General features: G+C 40.0%; 1 protein-coding gene across 4 annotated transcripts in view; it reads right to left on the reverse strand.

Moving 5' to 3' along the window:
• The window catches only part of FRMD3 (FERM domain containing 3), a 243,574-nt gene that overhangs the window by 78,184 nt on the left and 145,420 nt on the right, over nt 1-19,970 (reverse strand). For all 4 annotated transcript variants that reach the window (XM_054689656.1, XM_054689655.1, XM_037494879.2 and 1 more), the window contains 2 exons: nt 4,723-4,801; nt 187-284 (listed from right to left, as the gene is read on the reverse strand). In XM_054689656.1, coding sequence (XP_054545631.1) covers nt 187-284; nt 4,723-4,801 — 177 coding nt within the window. The remainder of the gene's footprint in view (nt 1-186; nt 285-4,722; nt 4,802-19,970) is intronic.

Genomic DNA, 19,970 nt, shown 5'->3' on the forward strand with positions numbered 1-19,970 from the left:
CCTGCCACCAGGAACCCGCTGGCTTGGGATGGAAGGCGAGTGGGGACTCTGGGGCCAAGTACCCAGTCTTATCTAGTTTCAAACCATGATCTTGGGCAGGATGGGAGCAGGGACGATGGAGGGGGCTCTGAACAGTGCAAGCTACACACTCCAGTGCAACGGGGCAGGAGCCATGGCCACACTTACCTTGCACAATACAGGCACCCAGGTAGGCAGCATCTGAAAAGGAGCAGAGCAGTCGACCGTGGAAAATATCTCTTTTAATTTGCAGGTACAAAAGGTACCTGCAGTACAAAAAGAGAAAGTGTCTCCATGAGTTTTGACTGTAGCCTTGAAGTAGGGGGGGGACTGTTCATGCTTCATCCACTGGGGTCACCACAGCCTGCCCCCTCCCCGGGTCTGAGGGATGGCTGAGACATGCCAAGCCCCTTGAGACAAGCTGAGGACACTAAGAGGCACCCTCTGGACTCGGAAATTTGAAGGGGCTGGTGCTGCACATATCCTGTCTGCTTCCAAAAGTGGGTGACTAGGTCTTTTCAAAATGACATGAGGAGGACCAAGGAAAGGGCAGGGCCCACACAGTAACAATCACAACCACCATCACTACCACCACACCACGGCACATGCTATCCACACCGTGTGAACTGGAGAGCCAGGAAATGGATTAACCAGTATAGTGAGGCCAGCCTGGGGACAGACAGACACAGTAATTCATCTCAAAGAGCATAGGAACGAGGCCAGAAAGCCAATGCATTCACAACCAGAACTGTCATCTGCTTAGTGCCCGCCTTCCTCCAGGGAGGGCAAACTAGATGCTACAGGGCCAGGCATACCTGCTAATGGATACAGAGGGCTGGCAGAAGGGGGTTGGGAGCTGAATGGAGAGCAAATCAGTCAAGTGTTGCTAAGAAGAGGAGCAGACCAAACAACCCAAATCTTTCAGAAATTCAAGGGGACTCATTTTAGAAGTAAAATCCTTTGAATTTAAAATGCTGCAACAAAATGTCTTTAAAAACACTAGCTCTGAACAAAAAATGCTTATGCACCCAATTTAGCTTGGGGCAGGAATGGGGACTGGGAGACATGCAGCAATTTGCAACCCCTGTCTCAGTTCATCTTGTCATTGTCCTTTCATCCTCCACACTGACCAAGTCCTCCTCAGATTTCCTCCTCAGCCAAGGGGATTCTTTGCATCAAGGGTCAGGCCTGAGGTGTCTTGTTTTTGATCAAAATAACCTGGCAGATGTGTGCAAATTCATTCTGGCTCCTTCGACTGTTTAAGTCTCTGAGACCAATCTTTGTTTTCCTTTCCACGTTCTTGGGGTGAGTGAGGCCACCCTTTAATCCACCCCAGTTACCACCTGTAGTGCTCAAATAATCTGACTTCTACTCAGCCTATGAGGATCCAGGAGCACAGCCCCATTTTACCAGTTAAGAAATGGAGGGTTGGAAATGGTATTAACGTGCTAAGGTACTGCCACCCTCAGAATATTGGGGTTCCCCAAGTTAATGTGAATCATATCACACCTGCTTGATGCTGCGCATTGTGCTAGGCAAATACCTGAAATGATCAACTTTTTCCTTTTTTAAAGATTGTTAACTACCAGACCAAATGCCATAAAGCTTCTTTTCTGTGTGCTGCATGTATTCACTGAGCAATGAGCATTCCTTTACACTTTTTTGATGAGTTTTGCAGTGATAAGTAGCTTCAAATAACTGTGTACTAATAACTGAGAGGTTTGGGTTCCAATCTCATAACTCAGAAATCGAGTTTGATGAACATTTCCTGAGAAAAGAAAGTCAGTTTTCACAACATCTGAGTTCAGGTCCTTGAGCAATATATCATCATCTCTACAGAAAGTCAGAGATTACTATGAATTCAACATAATCCACTGAGCCTTACAAATGACTTCAAGTCTATTTAGTCATTTTTAATACATTAACCCTCCAAAATAATAATGTTTCTTCTTTTAGTTTCACTCCTGCATGAAAGGATTAAGCAACAAAAACACATGATCTTCAGCATACATACAGTGACCATTAATGATATTCCTTCCAAAGGTAATTTCTTACTAAGAAGATTAAAAACATACTGTGATTACATCCAATTTACAAATACCCCAGAAATATAAAGGATTATAAGATGACTGCTGAAATGGAGAGATATAATGTAAGAAGGATAAAAAATTATTGCAAATACCTTCTTGTAAGTATCATTAGTTGTTTTGCTCTTTTAAGCCTGCCTTTTACTGAATGCTTCTTTACGTCTAAGAATGATAATGAATGTTGCCTAAATTTCTCATTTATTGAAACCACTTAGGGCCTCCCTAGTGGCACAGGGGTTAAAGACACAGCACTATTAAGCTATCACCAGCCACTGTGGCATGAGTTCGATACCTGGCCAGGGAGCAACCCACATGGCGCAGCAGACCTACCCTGTCTCGCCCACTACTCCCCTCACAGTGTATTTCAGTAGATCTGCCTGTTCTGCTCCCCACTCTCTCTGGTGAATCCTCTCGCACCCCTGCACCTCTGGCCTATACCCCAGTTTTTGTATGCATAAATAAATATTTTTTTTAAAAAAAGCTTAAATTTTATGGTAAGGGGATCTTACAATAAAATAATAACTTATCAAACAAGAAAAGCTAACTACTTTTGAGATAGGTTTCAAACCATAAGCACCTGCGGCATTTTAAAATTTCCAGATTTGTTTTGAATTCCAAGAACTCTGTTGACTAAGAAAAGTTCATTTCTCCCTGGGCAAGGACAGGGCATTGTTTTAATTTCCTTAGCTGACACAAAAGTGTTCACAGATTTCTACTATTCACACCTTACTATTCAGTCAAATTCAAGGAAATGCAAGCAAACTTAATTTAGAGGTGAGGGGTTTAACTAGTTATTAACTAAAACTTTGTACTCTTTTACTTTCAAATGGAACTTTTCTTAAGAACAAAAGATACGGCCTCCCCTGGTGGCGCAGTGGTTGAGCACTGAGCTGTGAAGCTGCCCGCAGTCTTTGCAGCGCCAGTTCGATCCCCGGCCGTCCCACATGGCACGACAGACCTCTCCTGCCACGCCTGCTGCTCCCCTCAGCAGTGTATTTCGTCAGTCTGCCTGTTCTGTTCCCCACTCCGACTCTGGTGAATTCTCTCACCCTCCCACGCTTCTGACTGCAGCATAAATAAATAAATCTTTTTAATAAAAAAAAAAAAGAACAAAAGATCCACCCTTAATTTATATTCACTTTTTATCCTCTAGCCAATACTATAGAGAAAATAAATGCCAAAGGTGAGCTATTTGTCACCTGAAAAAATAATGCCTGGTGTTGGCATTTGATTAGATCTTAATTAAACTATTAGCACCTAGAGTGCAGGACAGTTAGATCCTCTCTCTCTCTCTCACAACAAATAGAACCTCTGTCCCCTGAACTATGCAGATACTAGGAATTAAGGATGCACTTATGAAATAAGTGAACAAAATTTTCTACCCAAAAGCAGGCGAGCCACAGAATGTATGAATCCATTTATATGACATGTCCAGAACAGAGTATAGATTAGTGGTTGCCAAGGGCTGGGGGAAGGGAGAGTAAGAAGTAACTGCTGATGGCTACAGGGTTTCTTTTTAGGATGATGAGAAAATGTACTGCAGTACACAGCTGTGATAGTGTCCAATATTTTGAATGTACCGAATTGCACACTTTGTAATAGCAGATTTAACTTATGTGCATTTTACCCCAACTTTTTAAAGCAGGCCAAATTATAAAGAATCAGCCACAACTTTTAATGTTCATTACCTACTTATTCCTACTTTCCACACACATACCCTCCCACTCCTACTCCAAGTACAAACCTCACTAACAGCTACACAAAAATAATAGAAAACAGCACCATCTTCTCCCTTCCAAGGTCACCTCATTGCCACTATGACCAAGCTTCACTGGAGAGACTCTTGAATAACAAGAAAGCAAAATATCAAGAATCAAAACGTCCCCCTGCAAACTGCATTTAAATTTCTCTTGCTTTTGGACCTGTGCAGATTATTTTTGAGAGATGATGATATAAGGTATTATTTGCAGTTGCCAAATTAGAGTTTATCAAAAATTAAGAATGTAACAGCTCTCCTCCATCCACCAAGTTGGCCCCCCAGGGACTCTGCTCAGTATCAGTCCAAACTGTTCATACAAGCAAAAAGCCCCGAAGATGGACTGAATGTGGGCTCAGCAGAGGGAGATGAAAGGGAGGAGGCCTGAGGACAGAGAGTTGTGATAAGAAGAGGCTACAACTTGAAAGGAGCCGGCCCCATCGTCAGTGATTTAGCAGGCAGAATTTGGGTTGACACATAGTCCCTTCTGTCAACTGATCTTTTCATTCCCAGAAACAGATCCAGAAGCTAGGCTCCAGGGGCTGCGCTAACTGAATTTGCCCCTATCCAAAAGACAGTCGTCTTCTCTTTATTTTTAGCACCCTGCTGTCAGATGTTTTCAGAGAGCACCTCCTCCTCATAACTACTGCTTTTTTGTGCACTTAATTACACTCCCAATGACAACTGTTTGAAACATCCTGAGACAAATAAGTGCGAGAAAAGTGTTCCAAGCCAAACTGCTGAACGAACGCCTGCTCATAGAGACGTTTGCTCTGGACAGGAGGCTCTCCCAGCCTGTACCACTCAGAGGTCCTGGCTGGAGAAAGGTGCATGTTAAACATACAAACAAAGGAAAAATACCTTGTGAGCTCTTCTTTAATCTTCAAGGGTTCATGTGGGTAGAATTTCACTCTAAAGCACATGGTGTATGGTGGATGAGCTGAAACATCATAAAGAAAAGGCATGAGAAAAGCAGCAAAAGACCATGGACTCAAACACACACAGGAAAGTCAGGCATGAAGCCCTTCAGCCTAGCCTGGGGTGGGGGCAGGAGAGGGTGATCTTCTGGAAGAAGCAGATATTATGCCCAAGGAAACAAAACAACAGTGACGACAAAACTGAAAGAAAATGCTCAACAGGACGCCCAAAGCAAATGCAAATACAAGCAAGCTAGTTCGTAAGAACATTTTTCCACCTCACGGCTCGCCTTTCCTTTCCCCATCCAAATATCATTTTTTCTTCCAATTCTTCCCATTCCCTTGTGACAGATAAATTGCCCATAAACACCATTCAGGTTTCTGGCGTCCAATATTTTTTAGTCCTTGAGGTGGAAAAATGTCACGGCACATGACTAGTTTCCCCAAATTAATGGTGCCCTTGAATTAAGAGATATTTTAAATGGAGTCAGCCATACAAAGATGCTACTTTGTTTCTTTTCAGTATTATTTTTAGTATTATCTATCTATGAGACCAGCACTTAGAACTTCTTGATCTGTCTGAATCAAGTTAGCACTATGCAGACTGAAATTCTGGTTTAGGTTCATGATTCTGAAATGTTCTAGTTACATCAAATAGCCAGATCTCAATGGCCTGCTGAGGGGTTTCTACAGAATTTCTAACATCTTCAATTATTACACCACTATTTGTCTTGCAATAGTAACCTCATAGATACACACAAGTGTAAAAAAGATGCATTCAGATTTCAGATAGCATACAAAATGAACATCTTAAAATGAAAACCTATGATAACAAGTATTACTATCTCCATGGCTCTGACATACCCACTCACTTTTTTGCCTCTGGAATCAGCTCTGACTCTACATCCAACTGTGCATATGAAATTATATCCTATTCATACTAATTCAGAATTAAAATACCAGTTAACTCTACAATGTCTGGGACAAATCCTTTCTGTAGAAAGAACTACCAGCAATCAAATATGAATGTATGAGAAAAATTTTAATATAAAAGCAATTCTTGAAAATAATTGCAAGAGAGAGCTCAACCACCAGTATCTCTGAGCAGACCATAGATCTGAGACACTCAGGAGGTGGGAGGTAGAGATAAAGTAGAGAACAGGCGTGAGGAGTGTGTGGTGGAGGGTGGTGGACTGTGGGCACTTCAGCAGTGGGAAAACTATGGTGACCACTTCTGATTGTAAAAATATAAACAAGGATATTTTAAAATAAAAAAACTGATTACACACACACACACACACTCCAAAACTCTTTCTATGCAACTCCATACTTCCTCACCAACAACTAATGAATTTCTTAACTGAATTGGTGCTCCTTAGATTTAAGAAAGAAAATATTTTTCTAGAGCATTAGGAGCAGTTGCACACCTCCACACACAAACTGAAAAACATCACAAATGACTCTAAAATCATTCTTCTTTCATGATACTTAGAAATGTAGTTTTTTTTATTTTTATTTTTTTAATTTTATATATTTTTTTACATTATTTTTCATTTTTGCACAATGTATGCATTTTCATCTTGGTTATAGTTCCCATACAATTCCCACCCACCCTCTTGTTTTGATCCACCTCCCTTCTCTCCCCACGTAGTATGTCTCTGGTTTATAGTTGCTTGTTGATTTTTATTTTCACTTTATTATAATTAGTCTTTTTCCTGGTCCTTTATTTTGTTTTTCTAAATTCCTGCTATGAGTGAGACCATCTGGTATTTTTCTTTTTTCTTTCTGTCTTATTTCACTGAGCATGATACCTTCCAGCTCCATTCATGTTGCTGCAAATTGCATGAGTATCTTTTTTGATTGCTGAGTAATATTCCATTGTGTATATATACCACATCTTCTTGATCCAGTCATCTATTTTTGGGCATTTGGGTTGTTTCCATAGCTTAGCTATTGTAAATAATAATGCTGCTATAAACATAGGGGTGCAGGTGCCCTTTTGAATTAATGTTTGTGTCCTTTGGGTAAATACCTAGGAGTGGAATTTCTGGATCATAAGGAAGCTCCATCTTTAGCAGGTTCAGGAATCTCCACACAGTTTTCCATAGTGGTTGGACCAGTTTGCATTCCCACCAGCAGTTCAGGAGAGTTCCTTTTGCTCAGCATCCTCGCCAATATTTGTTGTTGCTAGTTTTTTTAATATGTGCCATTCTCACTGGTGTAAGATGGTATCTCATGGTAGTTTTGATTTGCATTTCCCTGATTACAAGTGATGTTGAACATTTTTTCATATACCTGTTGGCCATTTGCATAGAAATGTAGTTTTGAATTAAACATTTTATCTCTACCATTTCTCAGGACTTTTTAATTTGTTTAAGTCACTTCCTTTAACAGACTAAAATTAATTTTTCATTATAAAACCTATAGTTATCCTTAAGAGAAAGGTTGAGACAGTTTTATGAGAACAACAGAGTAAAAACTGGAAATAACATAAAAAATTAATTTTTTCTTCCCTTATTAATTTCTTCTTGTCATATCTCTTTCTTTTCTCTCTCTTATTAAAACCCTCAGAATACATGTTAAATACAACCAATGAAGACAGATATGATAGGAAGATAGAGAAAGAAAGAGACAGAGAGAGAGAGATTCCCCTTCACTTCCTTTCACTTTGTCTCTTTTCTTGCCCTTTCTGTCCCTTGGGTTCCCACTCCAACCCCAAACTCTCCAAACACAGTCATTAACTCCATCTATATTTTTCCATCCTTTTTCCCAACCTCATACAAATATATGCCAACATGACTACAAATGTGAAAGATGCTTTTTTTAAAATAAATTAATTAATTAATTTATTTATTTATTTAAGCAAGCACTGGGTAGAGTCAGAAGCGCGGGAGGGTGAGAGAATTCACCAGAGCCAGAGCGGGGAGCAGAGCAGCTTCTGAAGTACACTGCTGAGGGGAGCAGCGGGCGGCAGGAAAGGTCTGCGCGCCATGTGGGACCCTCCTCCGGTGGCCGGGGAGCAGCCGGGGATCGAACCGGCGCTGCAGAGGCTGCGGGCAGCTTCGCAACCCAGCGCTCAACTGCTGCGCCAACGGGGAGGCCCTGAAAGATGCTTTTATAATTTATTTTCACAAGATCAGATCATACTAAATATGTTTTTCTTACTTTTCCAACTAAAACTGATATCCTTCCCATGGGTGTCTAGTTCATTCGGTATAGATCTAACTCATTATTCATAATAACTATTTAATACTTCATCTGATGGATACACCAGAATTTATTCAACTACTTCATATTAATCATCATTCAGGTTATTTCCACATTTTTGCATTTTTTGCAATTTAAACATGTGTATATATGGATACACACACATACATATATCATAACATTTTTATTTCTATAAAATAGACACCTCCAAAAGTAGAAATTGTTGAGTCATTAGACAAATTTAAGGGCAACAGCAAAGTAAAAATTGACTGACAGCAGCTTGGGAAAAGGAGGATCAGAAGAAACAGTCCCAACTACAGCTTTCATTTTCCCTTCAACCTGGTCAGCACGCATGCTCACTGGGCCCTAAGCAGGCTTCTTTAGGTATCTGAGTCCATCTTAAAGATCAGGCAGGGAGGCTCAGGGATAGCTCCTCCAGGGCCATGTCTGAATACCTCTCAAGGCAGGCAGTTCTTCCACTCCGTCATCCCTGATGCTCCCGAGTAGTCTGATGCTTCTCCCAAGTGGAAAGCCCTTCTGTCATTTGAGGACAGTGCTTGGAGGCCTTTTGAATTTTCCAAATATAGGTATCCCCAGTTCTTTAATTGCTGCTCATGTGAAATAGTTTTGAATACCCTCAAACCCTCAACCTAGGTATACTCTTTGTTTTAAATTAAAGAGTAACTGACATATAACCATATTAGTTTAATGATATAAATTGAGTTTATATCTAAGTCATTATATAAATATATATAGTGAAATGATCACCGTGATAAGTATAGTTAACACCTAACTTTGTTTTTTGCTCTGGAAGCAGGAACAGCCCAGAGGCCACATCTACCTCTTCAAGGTGTTTGGACAGATCCAGGGGGTTACTGGTACATGTGTACTACACTTTACCTAATTGTGAGCTTTTATTTTGTTGGAAGAAACACTCCTACCCAAAGAAGAGAAGGAAAAGGTGAGCTGGAAATGAAAGGGAGAAGATGGTAAAGACTGATGTGAGCTCAATTCAACAGCTGAAAAACACTTACTCAGCCATGGAAGTGCTAAAAAATGAGAATACTGCTGAGTAACTGACAAGGAAAAAATACAAAAATCTACTTTAAAAATGCCAGGAATGTGTAATTGCACTGAGAACAGTGGGGTCCTCTGTTACCTGCCAGCTGAGGGCTGTGGAGGCCAAGCATCTTGGCAGGGCAGCTCTGGGGCCTCTTTCTGCTTCATCAGATCCTAGGGTATTATTATTTTTGGTAGTTTGTTAACACTGAGAACATGGGGAGAGAAACAGCCATCTAAAAGCAGAGACAGACTTCTCATCTCCACTTTGAACCTCGCCCAGAAAAGGGGTTGGGGATATAAAGCGATTAGTTGAGCAGGCTCCCAAGTGAAAATGAAAAAAAAAACTTTCTATTTCTATTTTTAACCAACAACCATCATCAAATCTTTGTTTAAAAAAAAAAGGATTTTTTTTTTGAGAGATAAATATCACTTAGCAGTTTTTCTTAAAATGCATCAGTCTGTCTCCATCATAAAGAACTATAGAAAGAAAAAGTAAACACTTGAGAAGAATATACACATAAATGCATGATCTTTATCATATACATTCTGGCTGACAGTTATAAAAAAAAAAAATCCCCCTAACGCCTTTAAGTAGCAGTTGAAGCATAGAGCCTATGGCTCAAGTAGGTGTTAGGGCAACTGCTACCCCTAGAATATGTCTCACCACGTTCCCTCCACTGAGATACTATTTTTTTTTTTTAAAAAAAGAAGTGTGATCAATTTATTAGAATTTCAGGCTCTGGAGAAATTGTGCAAAGCATTTGGTGTTATCAACAGGACCTCTAACAGCCCAACAATGCAAGTCTTGCCTTTCAAAGAATCCCAAGTACACACCAAGAGGTTCAGAAAAAAATGACAGCTTTTAACCCCTAGCCAAAGGAGCAGTGTCCCGATGGTGCAGGAGACTTGGGGGGACTTTAGAGTGTAGACTGAGGAGCACAGCCCCACGTCTTCATTGTGCATAGAGCATGCATGGTGATGCTGCTGAGTCCTCTGCACAGGGCTTGATGAAGAAACAGCTCAGAGGCACAGATTCGTTCTGCACATGTGCAACATGGCACTTGAGCACCAAAAGGGCAGAGCATTACTCACTCATTCAATGAGCTGTAACTCTTGGGATATGTTTAAATGAGCCAGCACAGAGAACTGCTCTCAGGACTGCTCTCTTCTTGTTGGAAGTGATCATTATCATTCAATGATAAGTGTTACTATCATCAGCTTCGACAGCAGTGATAACCTTCCATCACTCTCCTACTGAAATGACAGGCAGCAACCTCCAAGATGCTCCTGGCACAGGATTGCCTCTGCTTCCAATGTAGAAATTAAATTGTATTTAATTCATCCTCCTGTCATAGTTCTTTTCTCGTATACTCTAATCACACACTCAAACACACACACACACACACACACACACAGACACACGACAGCCATATATCTCATGCACTGAGGGAAATCAACTTTTTAGGAGACACTAGAAGACTGAAAAACTGCCTCACAAATACTTATTCTAAAATTTCTCTGAGCTGTCCAGGAGAAGTTCTCACAGGGACTTTGATGTGCAGCACATCTCATCTCAAATTCATCGTCAGGACAAATTGCTATGGCCAAACTTAAAACTCTCAGCTTCTGTTTCCTCATTTGCAAAACTGGAGTAGAAACGGAATGAACCACTTAGAGTGGGGATCAATCAACATTCTCTGCAAGGGGTCAAAGGGCAAACATTTCCAAATTTGCCAGCCTCAAAGTCTCTGACTCAGTAAATCCACTCAGTTCTTATAGTATGACAGCAATTAAAGATGGGATATGAACAAACAACATGTTTGTGCTCCAATAAAACACTGAAATTTGATTTTCATTTAATCTTTGCATATCACAAAATGTTGTCCTTGCCATTTTTAATCAACCATTTAAAAATACAATACAGTGATCTACTCTCATCTACAGGAGATATATTCCAAGACTCCCAATAGATGCATGAAACCAAGCCTGATGTACCTTAAATACCATATTTTTTCCTAATCATACATACCTATGATAACTCTTGACTTATAAATTAGGGACAGTAAGAGATTAACAATAACTGATAATAACATAGAATAATCATAACATTATACTGTAGTAAAGCTATGAATGTAGTCTCTCACTTTCTCAAAACACCCTATTGAACAAAATACTTTCAGACTGCAGTTGTCCAAGAATAACAGAAACCACAGAACACAAAACCACAGATAAGGAGGGACTACTGTATACCCAGAGGAAACAAAATCATTATTCCTGAAGCTATATCGTATGTGCACGCTCACATTCATTGCAGCATTAGTTAATACCCAAGGTGTGGAAACAACCTGAATGTCTATCAGTAGATGAGTGGACAGAGATGTGGCATGTATTTTGTAATGGAATATTACTCAGTCTTTTAAAACAGAAGGAAATGGATGAACCTGGATGGCATTATGCGAAGTGAAAGACAAATTCTTCCTGGTATCACTTAAATATGAAATATAAAAAAGAAAATCAAACCACACAAACAGAGTGGAAAAGTGGTTGCTAAGGATGGGGACAAAGGGTGGCAAATAATCCAGTACAAATGTTCAGTAATGAGATGAATAAATTCTGAGGATCTAATGTTCAACACGCAACTATAGTCACTAACACTGTATTGCATTTTTGAAATTGACTGAGAGTGGAAAAAGTTACCATTAAAATAAACAAATAAATGAGATGATGGATGTGTTAAGTCAATGGGGGAATCCTTTCACAATGTATACATGTAATCACCATGTTATACATGACTATTTTATAATATAATTTGGTAAATATACCTCAGTAAAACTACCCAAAAAAGTGAAATCTATTCCTAGCTTATGAACCACATAAAACCAGATGGTGGCCAGGTTTAGCCAAGAGCATAACATGGAGACCATGATAAGGATGATAATAGTTCATGATGTGAACTAACACTCAAGCAGACTGCCTGGACCACAGCCTTAATCCACAGGAGTTACTATTATTCTAGAAGTTCAGAGAAATGCTGAGACAGAGTCCTTCAATTTGACTTAGTCCCTCATTGCTCAGGAAGGAGTAGGGATAAAATAGGCATGAGATAGGTATACATATGAGGAAATAGTGCAGCCCTGCTTCTACAGAAGTGCTTTGTTTCCTGGGCTTATGGTACAATTGGCCTGAAGAACTTTAGCCCAAAAAAGTGAGCAAAAGTTCATGAAACTGAAAGCAAGAGATCCAAGTGCTTGCTGCAGATGTTGTGTAACTGATCCTCAAGAGTCACAGTGGTAGGTGTAAATCAACTAGTAATAATGATAATGACAACAGCCAAATTCCGTTACTTCTGTAACTTGGTACTTAGATTTTATACTATAAAAATTAAAAACCCAAATCAGGCATTTTAAAGAATTTCTAAAGAGAAACAGACTTGAATAAAGCTTTCCAACCTACTTGACCCACATTTGAATCACCTTTAATATCCATAGACAAAGCATGGATCTCTTGGTCCATCACAATTATCAGTCAGGCATTCATGCTGCTGACACGCAGGGAGTTGCAAATCATGTGGCCCGTTACAAGACAACATAGGGCACTCCTGAAGGAAATAGGAAGCCCCTGGAAATATCGCTCCCCCTCCCCTGAGACAGGGGCTTCTGCCAGCAGTACGCTCCTTCCTTAACCGTTGTTCTTTGCTATTCCTGTCCCACTCCCTTCCCACAAGGGAGAATACTGGGTCCTCCCTGAAGCCCAAGAACCCACCACTGCACCACACCAAATGACCCCAATGCTCTGCAATTGTTCCACAGGGATACAGTTAAAAATTAGAAATCTGAGGCTTATCAAAAGTACATGCCTTTTAAAATTGCACATTATAAAATTAAAGTCTTTTGTCATTATCATTTTCCCCACACTGGGAAATAAAGAACACAATGCGGAAACCATCTATAGGCCCAAATTGCAGAGGTTTTCTGAGAGAAGACTCAAATATGGAAGCTTTCAGTGAAACAATGGAACCTGGGAGAAAAAGAGATAGCTTGCTCTATCTAAAATAAGTCATACCACCTTCCCAAGCTGGAAAGAAGATTAGAAGAAGAAAACTGGAAAGAGCAAAAACAGCTAAAATTAAACTTCTGCAGTTGGGGACTTTGTGTTGCTTGATTATGGAGCTGATTTTGTTCAGTTGTGTGTTTTACTGTGCTTTTAAGGAATGTACAGTTGACATTCTCCCACCTGTTCCCTAAAGGAGCATTTCAATTCTAGTCAACAAGCATGTATTAGGAACTGACTACATGTATAGCCTTGTAAAAGCCAGGGATCAGGTGAAGAAATCTTCCAAACTAAGTATTGGGAATATGAATAGACAAGTTTGAGTATATGAATGAGGACAATGGGACAGCCCAGCACAAGTCTAGAAATGGGGTTGCTAGCAATATGGGTGTCTGGAGAAGCAAAATGTCTAAAGCTTTACTGTCAGAAGAATATGATCATATTCAGCAAAAAAGAACACATTACACAGAGGGGGATAAAACAAGCCACTAAGCAAACATGTGACGGCCACTGAAAGAGTAAATAAGATGTGGGGGATCTAAGTTGGGGTGCTCAGTGCAGCATGCTAGGGAGCACTCCCACTAAATTCCTTCCCAAATGGAACATCAGTGTGTGGAAATAGGATCTCTACAGGTATAATAAAGTTTAGATGAGATCACAGTGGGTAGGGTTGTCCAGACACAATAACTGGTATCTTTATAAGAAAGAGGAAAGCGGGACTTTCAAAGAGAAGGTGAGGTGAGGAGGTAGGCAGGGATTGGAGTGAAACAGTCACAAGCCAAAGATGGGGGAGCAGCAATCATTGAGAGCTAGAAAAGGCAAGGAAGGAGTCCACCCTTGATCCCTCAGGGAAAACAGGACCCTTCTGACGCTTATACAATTCTGTTATTTTAAGCCATGCAGTCAGTGTATGGGTCTGTGTCATAGCAACCGCAGAAAACTAATATATTCAGCAAGGAGCATAACAGGACAAAAAACAGAGTTGGGATTCAGGCACACAAACTGGCTGCATGAATGAGGATGGGACTTGTGGTTCTTTTGTTATATCAGAACAAAACCTACATTCCTGGTACTCTGTCTCTAAACTACAGAAAAAAATATATATCCCAGTGACGAAATCATTCAGTAACAAGGGGGCAGCTGGTTAGTGAAAGCGAAGGCATGCTACATAAACATGAAGGACACAAATATCACCATCAAAGACAGAGATTAACGCCATCTCGGGCTTCCAGGAAGAACTACTGTAACTTTGGGGAGAAAGCACTACAGACATCAGCCAACAACTTGACTCAAGTTGCTGTGATGGCTGAGTTGAACTACTGTATTGTGCAGAGGCTGGTGTCCTCTCCCCCTAATTTGTATGCAGACTCCATTTCTAAGCACCCCTATCCCTTCAGGGTGCTTGGTGGGAGCACAATGCCTAGTAAACAAGCAGGAATAAAATCTTAATGACCCCAGTGAGCTAATTAAGCACCAGTCAGGATTAAGCAGAGAGTGTCTTTAGAAGAGTGAGTGAGTTTTCTTCATTTAGGTCTCTATATAGATACAGAGAACACACCGGTGGTTACTGGAGGGGAGCCAAGTTGGCACATGTGTGAAATGGGTGAAGAGAATTAAGAGTACAAATTTCATTCATAAAATAAATAAATCATGGGAACAGAGTCTACAGCATGGGACCCATAGGCTGCAATACAGTATTGCAAATTGGAAAAATTTCTAATAGATGGGATCAAGACTTATTATGGTGATCATTTCACGTTAGATACAAATGTCAAAGCATTATATTGTACACCTACTGAAACTAATACTGTGTGCTGATTACACTTCAATAAAAATATTTTAAGAAGGAAGCTACTGTTTTAGGATATGCATTTGTATCTAAGGACAAAAATCATTAATATTTGTGAATAGCGGATGGTTAATGGAGTCAGATGGAGAGCTGGAGAGATCCAAAACGACAAAAGCAAGTTTAAGATGCTATCTGGAGCTTTGAGAAGTAATCCAGCCTCCCTCAACACCCTAGACATGGCTGAACCAAGTGAGGTGCAGAGACAAGACAAAAATATATCAGAGGAATTAGGGAAAGTGTTCTGTTTGGAGCTTTGGAGAACACTGACAATGACAGCAGGGTGTGTTTAAGCAGAGAAGGAAGTCTTTTCGTAGCGTACACTGAATTCTCTGAGATGGAAATAAGAGGCCACAAGAGGGCAGTCTACAGACTTTCAGGAAGAGACCAAGACAAGAATGACAGGCCTCAATAGCACAGACAGTGCAAAACCAAAGGCCAGAGCAACTAGTTACACCAGGGAGTGTGCAGTGGGCAAAGACGTCAGTGACTAAAAGCCAAATAACATGAGACACACAGAGGGGACCCAGAGAATTGAGCACATGAGAAATGTCACCCTCACTCCCCCTGCTTCATATTGTAGTTCTGGGGAGAGGGGAGGAAGAAAAGGTGTTAATATGGTAAAAATACTCCAAAATAAGTAAAAAGTATGAATGACTACATTTAAATAATGAGTTGATTGGGTAGTTCGCTAATAGAGATCAAATTCTAAACTGGCAGATTCTGAGTTATCCTGAAGTGACTAAACCTTCCACTCACAAAGGAAATGGGAACACACAAGTTTGAATTAAGTCAAAGAAATAATAATAGTTCTATTTCTACACATCTGAATATTAATGTGCAACATTTTATTTTTTTTTAAAGATTTTTTTTTATTTATTTATACAAGAACCAGGGTACAGGCCAGATACACGGGACCAGAGACAGAGCAGAGAACAGAACAGGCAGACTGATGAAATACACTGCTGAGGGGAGCAGCGGGCACGACAGGAGAGGTCTGCTGCACCATGTGGGACCCTCGCCAGCCAGCCGGGATTGAACCTGCGCTGCTGAGACTGCAGACAGCATCACAGCACTGCGCTCAACCGCCTGCCTGCGCCACCAGGGGAGGCCCTAATGTGCAACATTTTAAAAAACATTTTCATGCCAATGTAATTTCTGTGGTTACACAGATCCCACAGGATATGGAATTTTTGTCCTCTTGATGCATACCACCATCTGCATATACACTGGACTACAATCCACAGTTATGGGGACAAGGCTAAAACTATTGTGTATATGTCAGGAAAGTCTACATGGCTTGGCATTTCAAAGTTCCAGAGGAAAGCAAGGACTCTGAAAATCAAGCATTCAAAATATATCACTTCATTTAACACTTAGTTTGCAAGCAATCTCTTCTCTGAGTATTCTTGAAAGAAAAAAAAAAAAAGATTGGCAGCTCAGTCTGCATTTGTATCTATGGAAACACAATGACAGAATAGGGAAATGAGAAAGATATTCCTTCAAGGCTGCTCAGACATGATATAAAATTACCAAAAGTTTGATTTTAAAGTTCTAATTTCAGGTTGGATAGACTGATTGCATCTCTAACTGAAGGCAGTTATAAAACCTGGACAGAGCACATGCAGCAGCTATTTAAGGACTGCGCAAAGTAAATAATAGTAGACAGATTAAAAAAAGAAAATGAGAATTCAAAGAACAATTAATTTGGTATTGAGTTCACCATGTTTTTCCCTCTGGTATCCCCTGGAAAGAGATTTATCAAAACGGCCATCCTACCCAAAGCAATATGATGGTTCAATGTAATCACAATAAAAATATCAATGGCATTCTTCAAAGAATTGGAACAAACTTTTCTAAAATTCATATGGAACCACAACAGACCCCAAATGGCCAAAGCAATCCTGACCAAAAAAATAAAAAAAGAATGGAGGTATCACACTTCTAGTCATCTAACTATACTATAAAAACATATTAAAACAGTCTGGTATTGTAACAAAAACAGACACACAAATTAATGTAATAGAATTGAGAACCCAGAAATAAACCCACACCAATATGGACAGTTAATCAATGAAAAGTCACCAAGAATATATATTGGAACAAGGAAAGTCTCTTCAATAAATTGTGTTGGGAAAACTGGGCAGCCACGTGCAAAATGATAAAACCAGACCACTATCTCATACTATACACATAAATCAACTCAACATGAATGAAAGACTTGGATATAATACCTGAAACCATAAATATATAGAAGAAAATATAGACAAAACATAGGCTTGAGTGATATCTTTAGGGATTCATCTCCAACAAAAAAGAACATAAACAATTGGAATTACATTAAACTAAAAAGCTTCCACACAGCAAAAGAAACCATAACTAAAATGAAAAAACAACCTACTGAATGGGAGAAAATATTTGTACACCATACATCTGCCAAGGGGAAATAATCCATGCAAAAAAAGACAAAAGAGCTAAACAGGCACTTCTGCAAAGAAGACATAAATGGCAAACAGGCACATGAAAAAATGTCACTTAACATCAGGGAAATGCAAATCAAGACTACAATGAGATAACCCCTCACACCTGTGAGGATGGCCTGTATGGAAAAGACCAGAAACAACAAACGCTGGTGAGGATGTGCAGAAAGGGAACCTTCCTACACTGCCGGTGGGAGTGCAAACTGGTCCAGCCTCTATGAGAAGAAGTATGGAGGTGTCTCAAAAGATTAAAAATGGGTCTTCCACATGACCAGTAACTCTACTCCTAGTCAGCTACCTGAAAAATTCAAAAACACTAATTCAAAAGGAAACCTGCGCTCCCATATTTATTGCAGCCATCTGAACCAACAATCCTGCTCACTAGCATCTATCCACAGAATACTAAAACAATAATACAATGGGATATATGCATGCCTATATTCAGGGTAGCACTGTTTACAATAGCCAAACTATGGAAACAAGTGCCCAAAATAGTGCCCCAAAATAGATGAGTAGATGAACAAGATGTGGTACATATACAGAACGGAATATTACTCAGCAACCAAAAAAAACCTCACGCTATTTGTGGCGACATGGATGGAGCTGGAAAGGATAATGGTAAGTGAAATTAGTCAGAAGGAGAAAGATAAATACTGGACGGTGTCACTTGTATGTGGAATATAGAGAAACCAAACTAAGGGTCAGATGCAGATAAGCTTAAATACTAACCCTTGAAAGCTGACTATTGAACTGAAGCATAAGAGGGGAGGGGGTGAGAACAAAGAAGAAAGGAAGCACAATGGATTCTGGTGGTGAACTATGGGTGATTTGGTGGCTGGTACCCTACAGTGGCAATACCTGATGAGGAGGATCCTACTGTTACCTCGATTAGAGAATAAATTAAAAAATACAAAGCATAAAAAAATAAATTCACGGATGAGTCCCAGGAGTTGGATCCACTTTCTCTGGGTTAATATATAGGCATGAGTTTAAAAGTTTTTCTAATTTATGATAAAATATTTCTGGGATATATCTATTAGAACACAGAAATTGGTGATACTCAAAGATACATAAACAATAACACTAAAACCAGGTTTGTGATCTTGAGAAAATTACTATTTTGTTCAATAAAGTCCTTAACAATCCAACAGAGGACTGGGTGAAAGGTATGAGCCTTGCCAGTTCCTAGACCAGTGATTTGTGCTGTCTGGTTTAGTAATTTAATTTTACACAATCTTTTTTCCAGATTCAGATTCCATTCGTTGTTAATTAAAATTGGCCAGTAGTCAAATGTCAATCTTTGAATCATTTTTATAAAACATTTAAATTTTCAGTTGGTTGTTCAGATTTACTCATTATAAAGACAAAGCTCTTCAGCAGCAAATTTTGTACAGATTTTTTTTTTCTGTGTGAGATAATGTAACATTAAAGATAATTTTATATTTCAAAAATTTGTGTGTTCTAAGAATACTTCATGACATTTAAGAAGCAAAGTCAAAGAACCACTTTGATCAAATAAACTTAGTGGAAAATGATCTAAGTGTTCTTAAATATATAAACAAAACTATCAAAATTTAGCTGTTAAGGAGTAAAGTTATATACCAGTTATTTCTTTCTCAGGCATGATGGTTTATTCTCTTCATCCTGCATATTATGCTACAGTGGAGTCTCCTAGACTTTTCTGTTCTACTACTCCTTGGATGTTTGTCTCAACTCTATTCCAGCCTCACCCCCACAGCCTGGCCTCTCAGGACCGTCTGTGCCCCCTGCTGCTCCATTTCTAGGTCACACATCTCTCCTGCCCTCTGCCTGGAGCATCATCCCCAGCAGCCATGATTGCGACTCATGGCACCTCACGTGGTATCACCCGCAGTAGCCAGGGGCATTAGTCTACCCTAAATAACAACTAGTTTTCCTATACTGGCCAGAAGAATGAGCCTGAGCACAGGGCAGGAGGAATAAGAAGGGAGGGAGAGTGGTAAAGGGAGAAGAAGGGAGGGAAAAAAGAAGAGTTAAAGAATAGGCATGTTGGTTGCTGATTTGTCATCCATGTTGATTTTCTTTCTTTAAAAAAATGCTGCCCACTGGGACTCCCCTGGTGGCGCAGGCAGTTGAGCACAGCGCTGTGAAGCTGCCCGCAGCTTCTGTAGTGCGGTTTGATCCCCGGCCTCCAGGCGAGGGTCCCAAATGGTGCGGCAGACCTCTCCTGCTGCGCTCGCTGCTCCCCTCAGCAGTGTATTTCATCAGTCTGCCTGTTCTGCTCCCCGCTCTGGCTCTGGTGAATCCTCTCACCCTCCCGTGCTTCTGACTGTGCCCCAGTTCTTGTATAAATAAATAAATCTTTAAAAAAAAAATGCTGCCCAGAATAATTTCTTTACATTTGAAAAAGTATTCCTTGAGTGATGACAAATGATACGATATGTGCTAGCCTGATCTACGAGAAGCTGATTTATCACCTCCATTTCACAGCTTTGGTGAAGTTGATATGGAGAGGTAAGTAGATTTCAGGGAATACAGTGAACTTCTGAGGTGCATTTTAGAAGCCCT

Source organism: Talpa occidentalis, unplaced genomic scaffold (assembly GCF_014898055.3).
Source record: "Talpa occidentalis isolate TD23 unplaced genomic scaffold, MPIMG_talOcc4v2.1 talOcc4.7, whole genome shotgun sequence".
Lineage (NCBI taxonomy): Eukaryota > Metazoa > Chordata > Mammalia > Eulipotyphla > Talpidae > Talpa > Talpa occidentalis.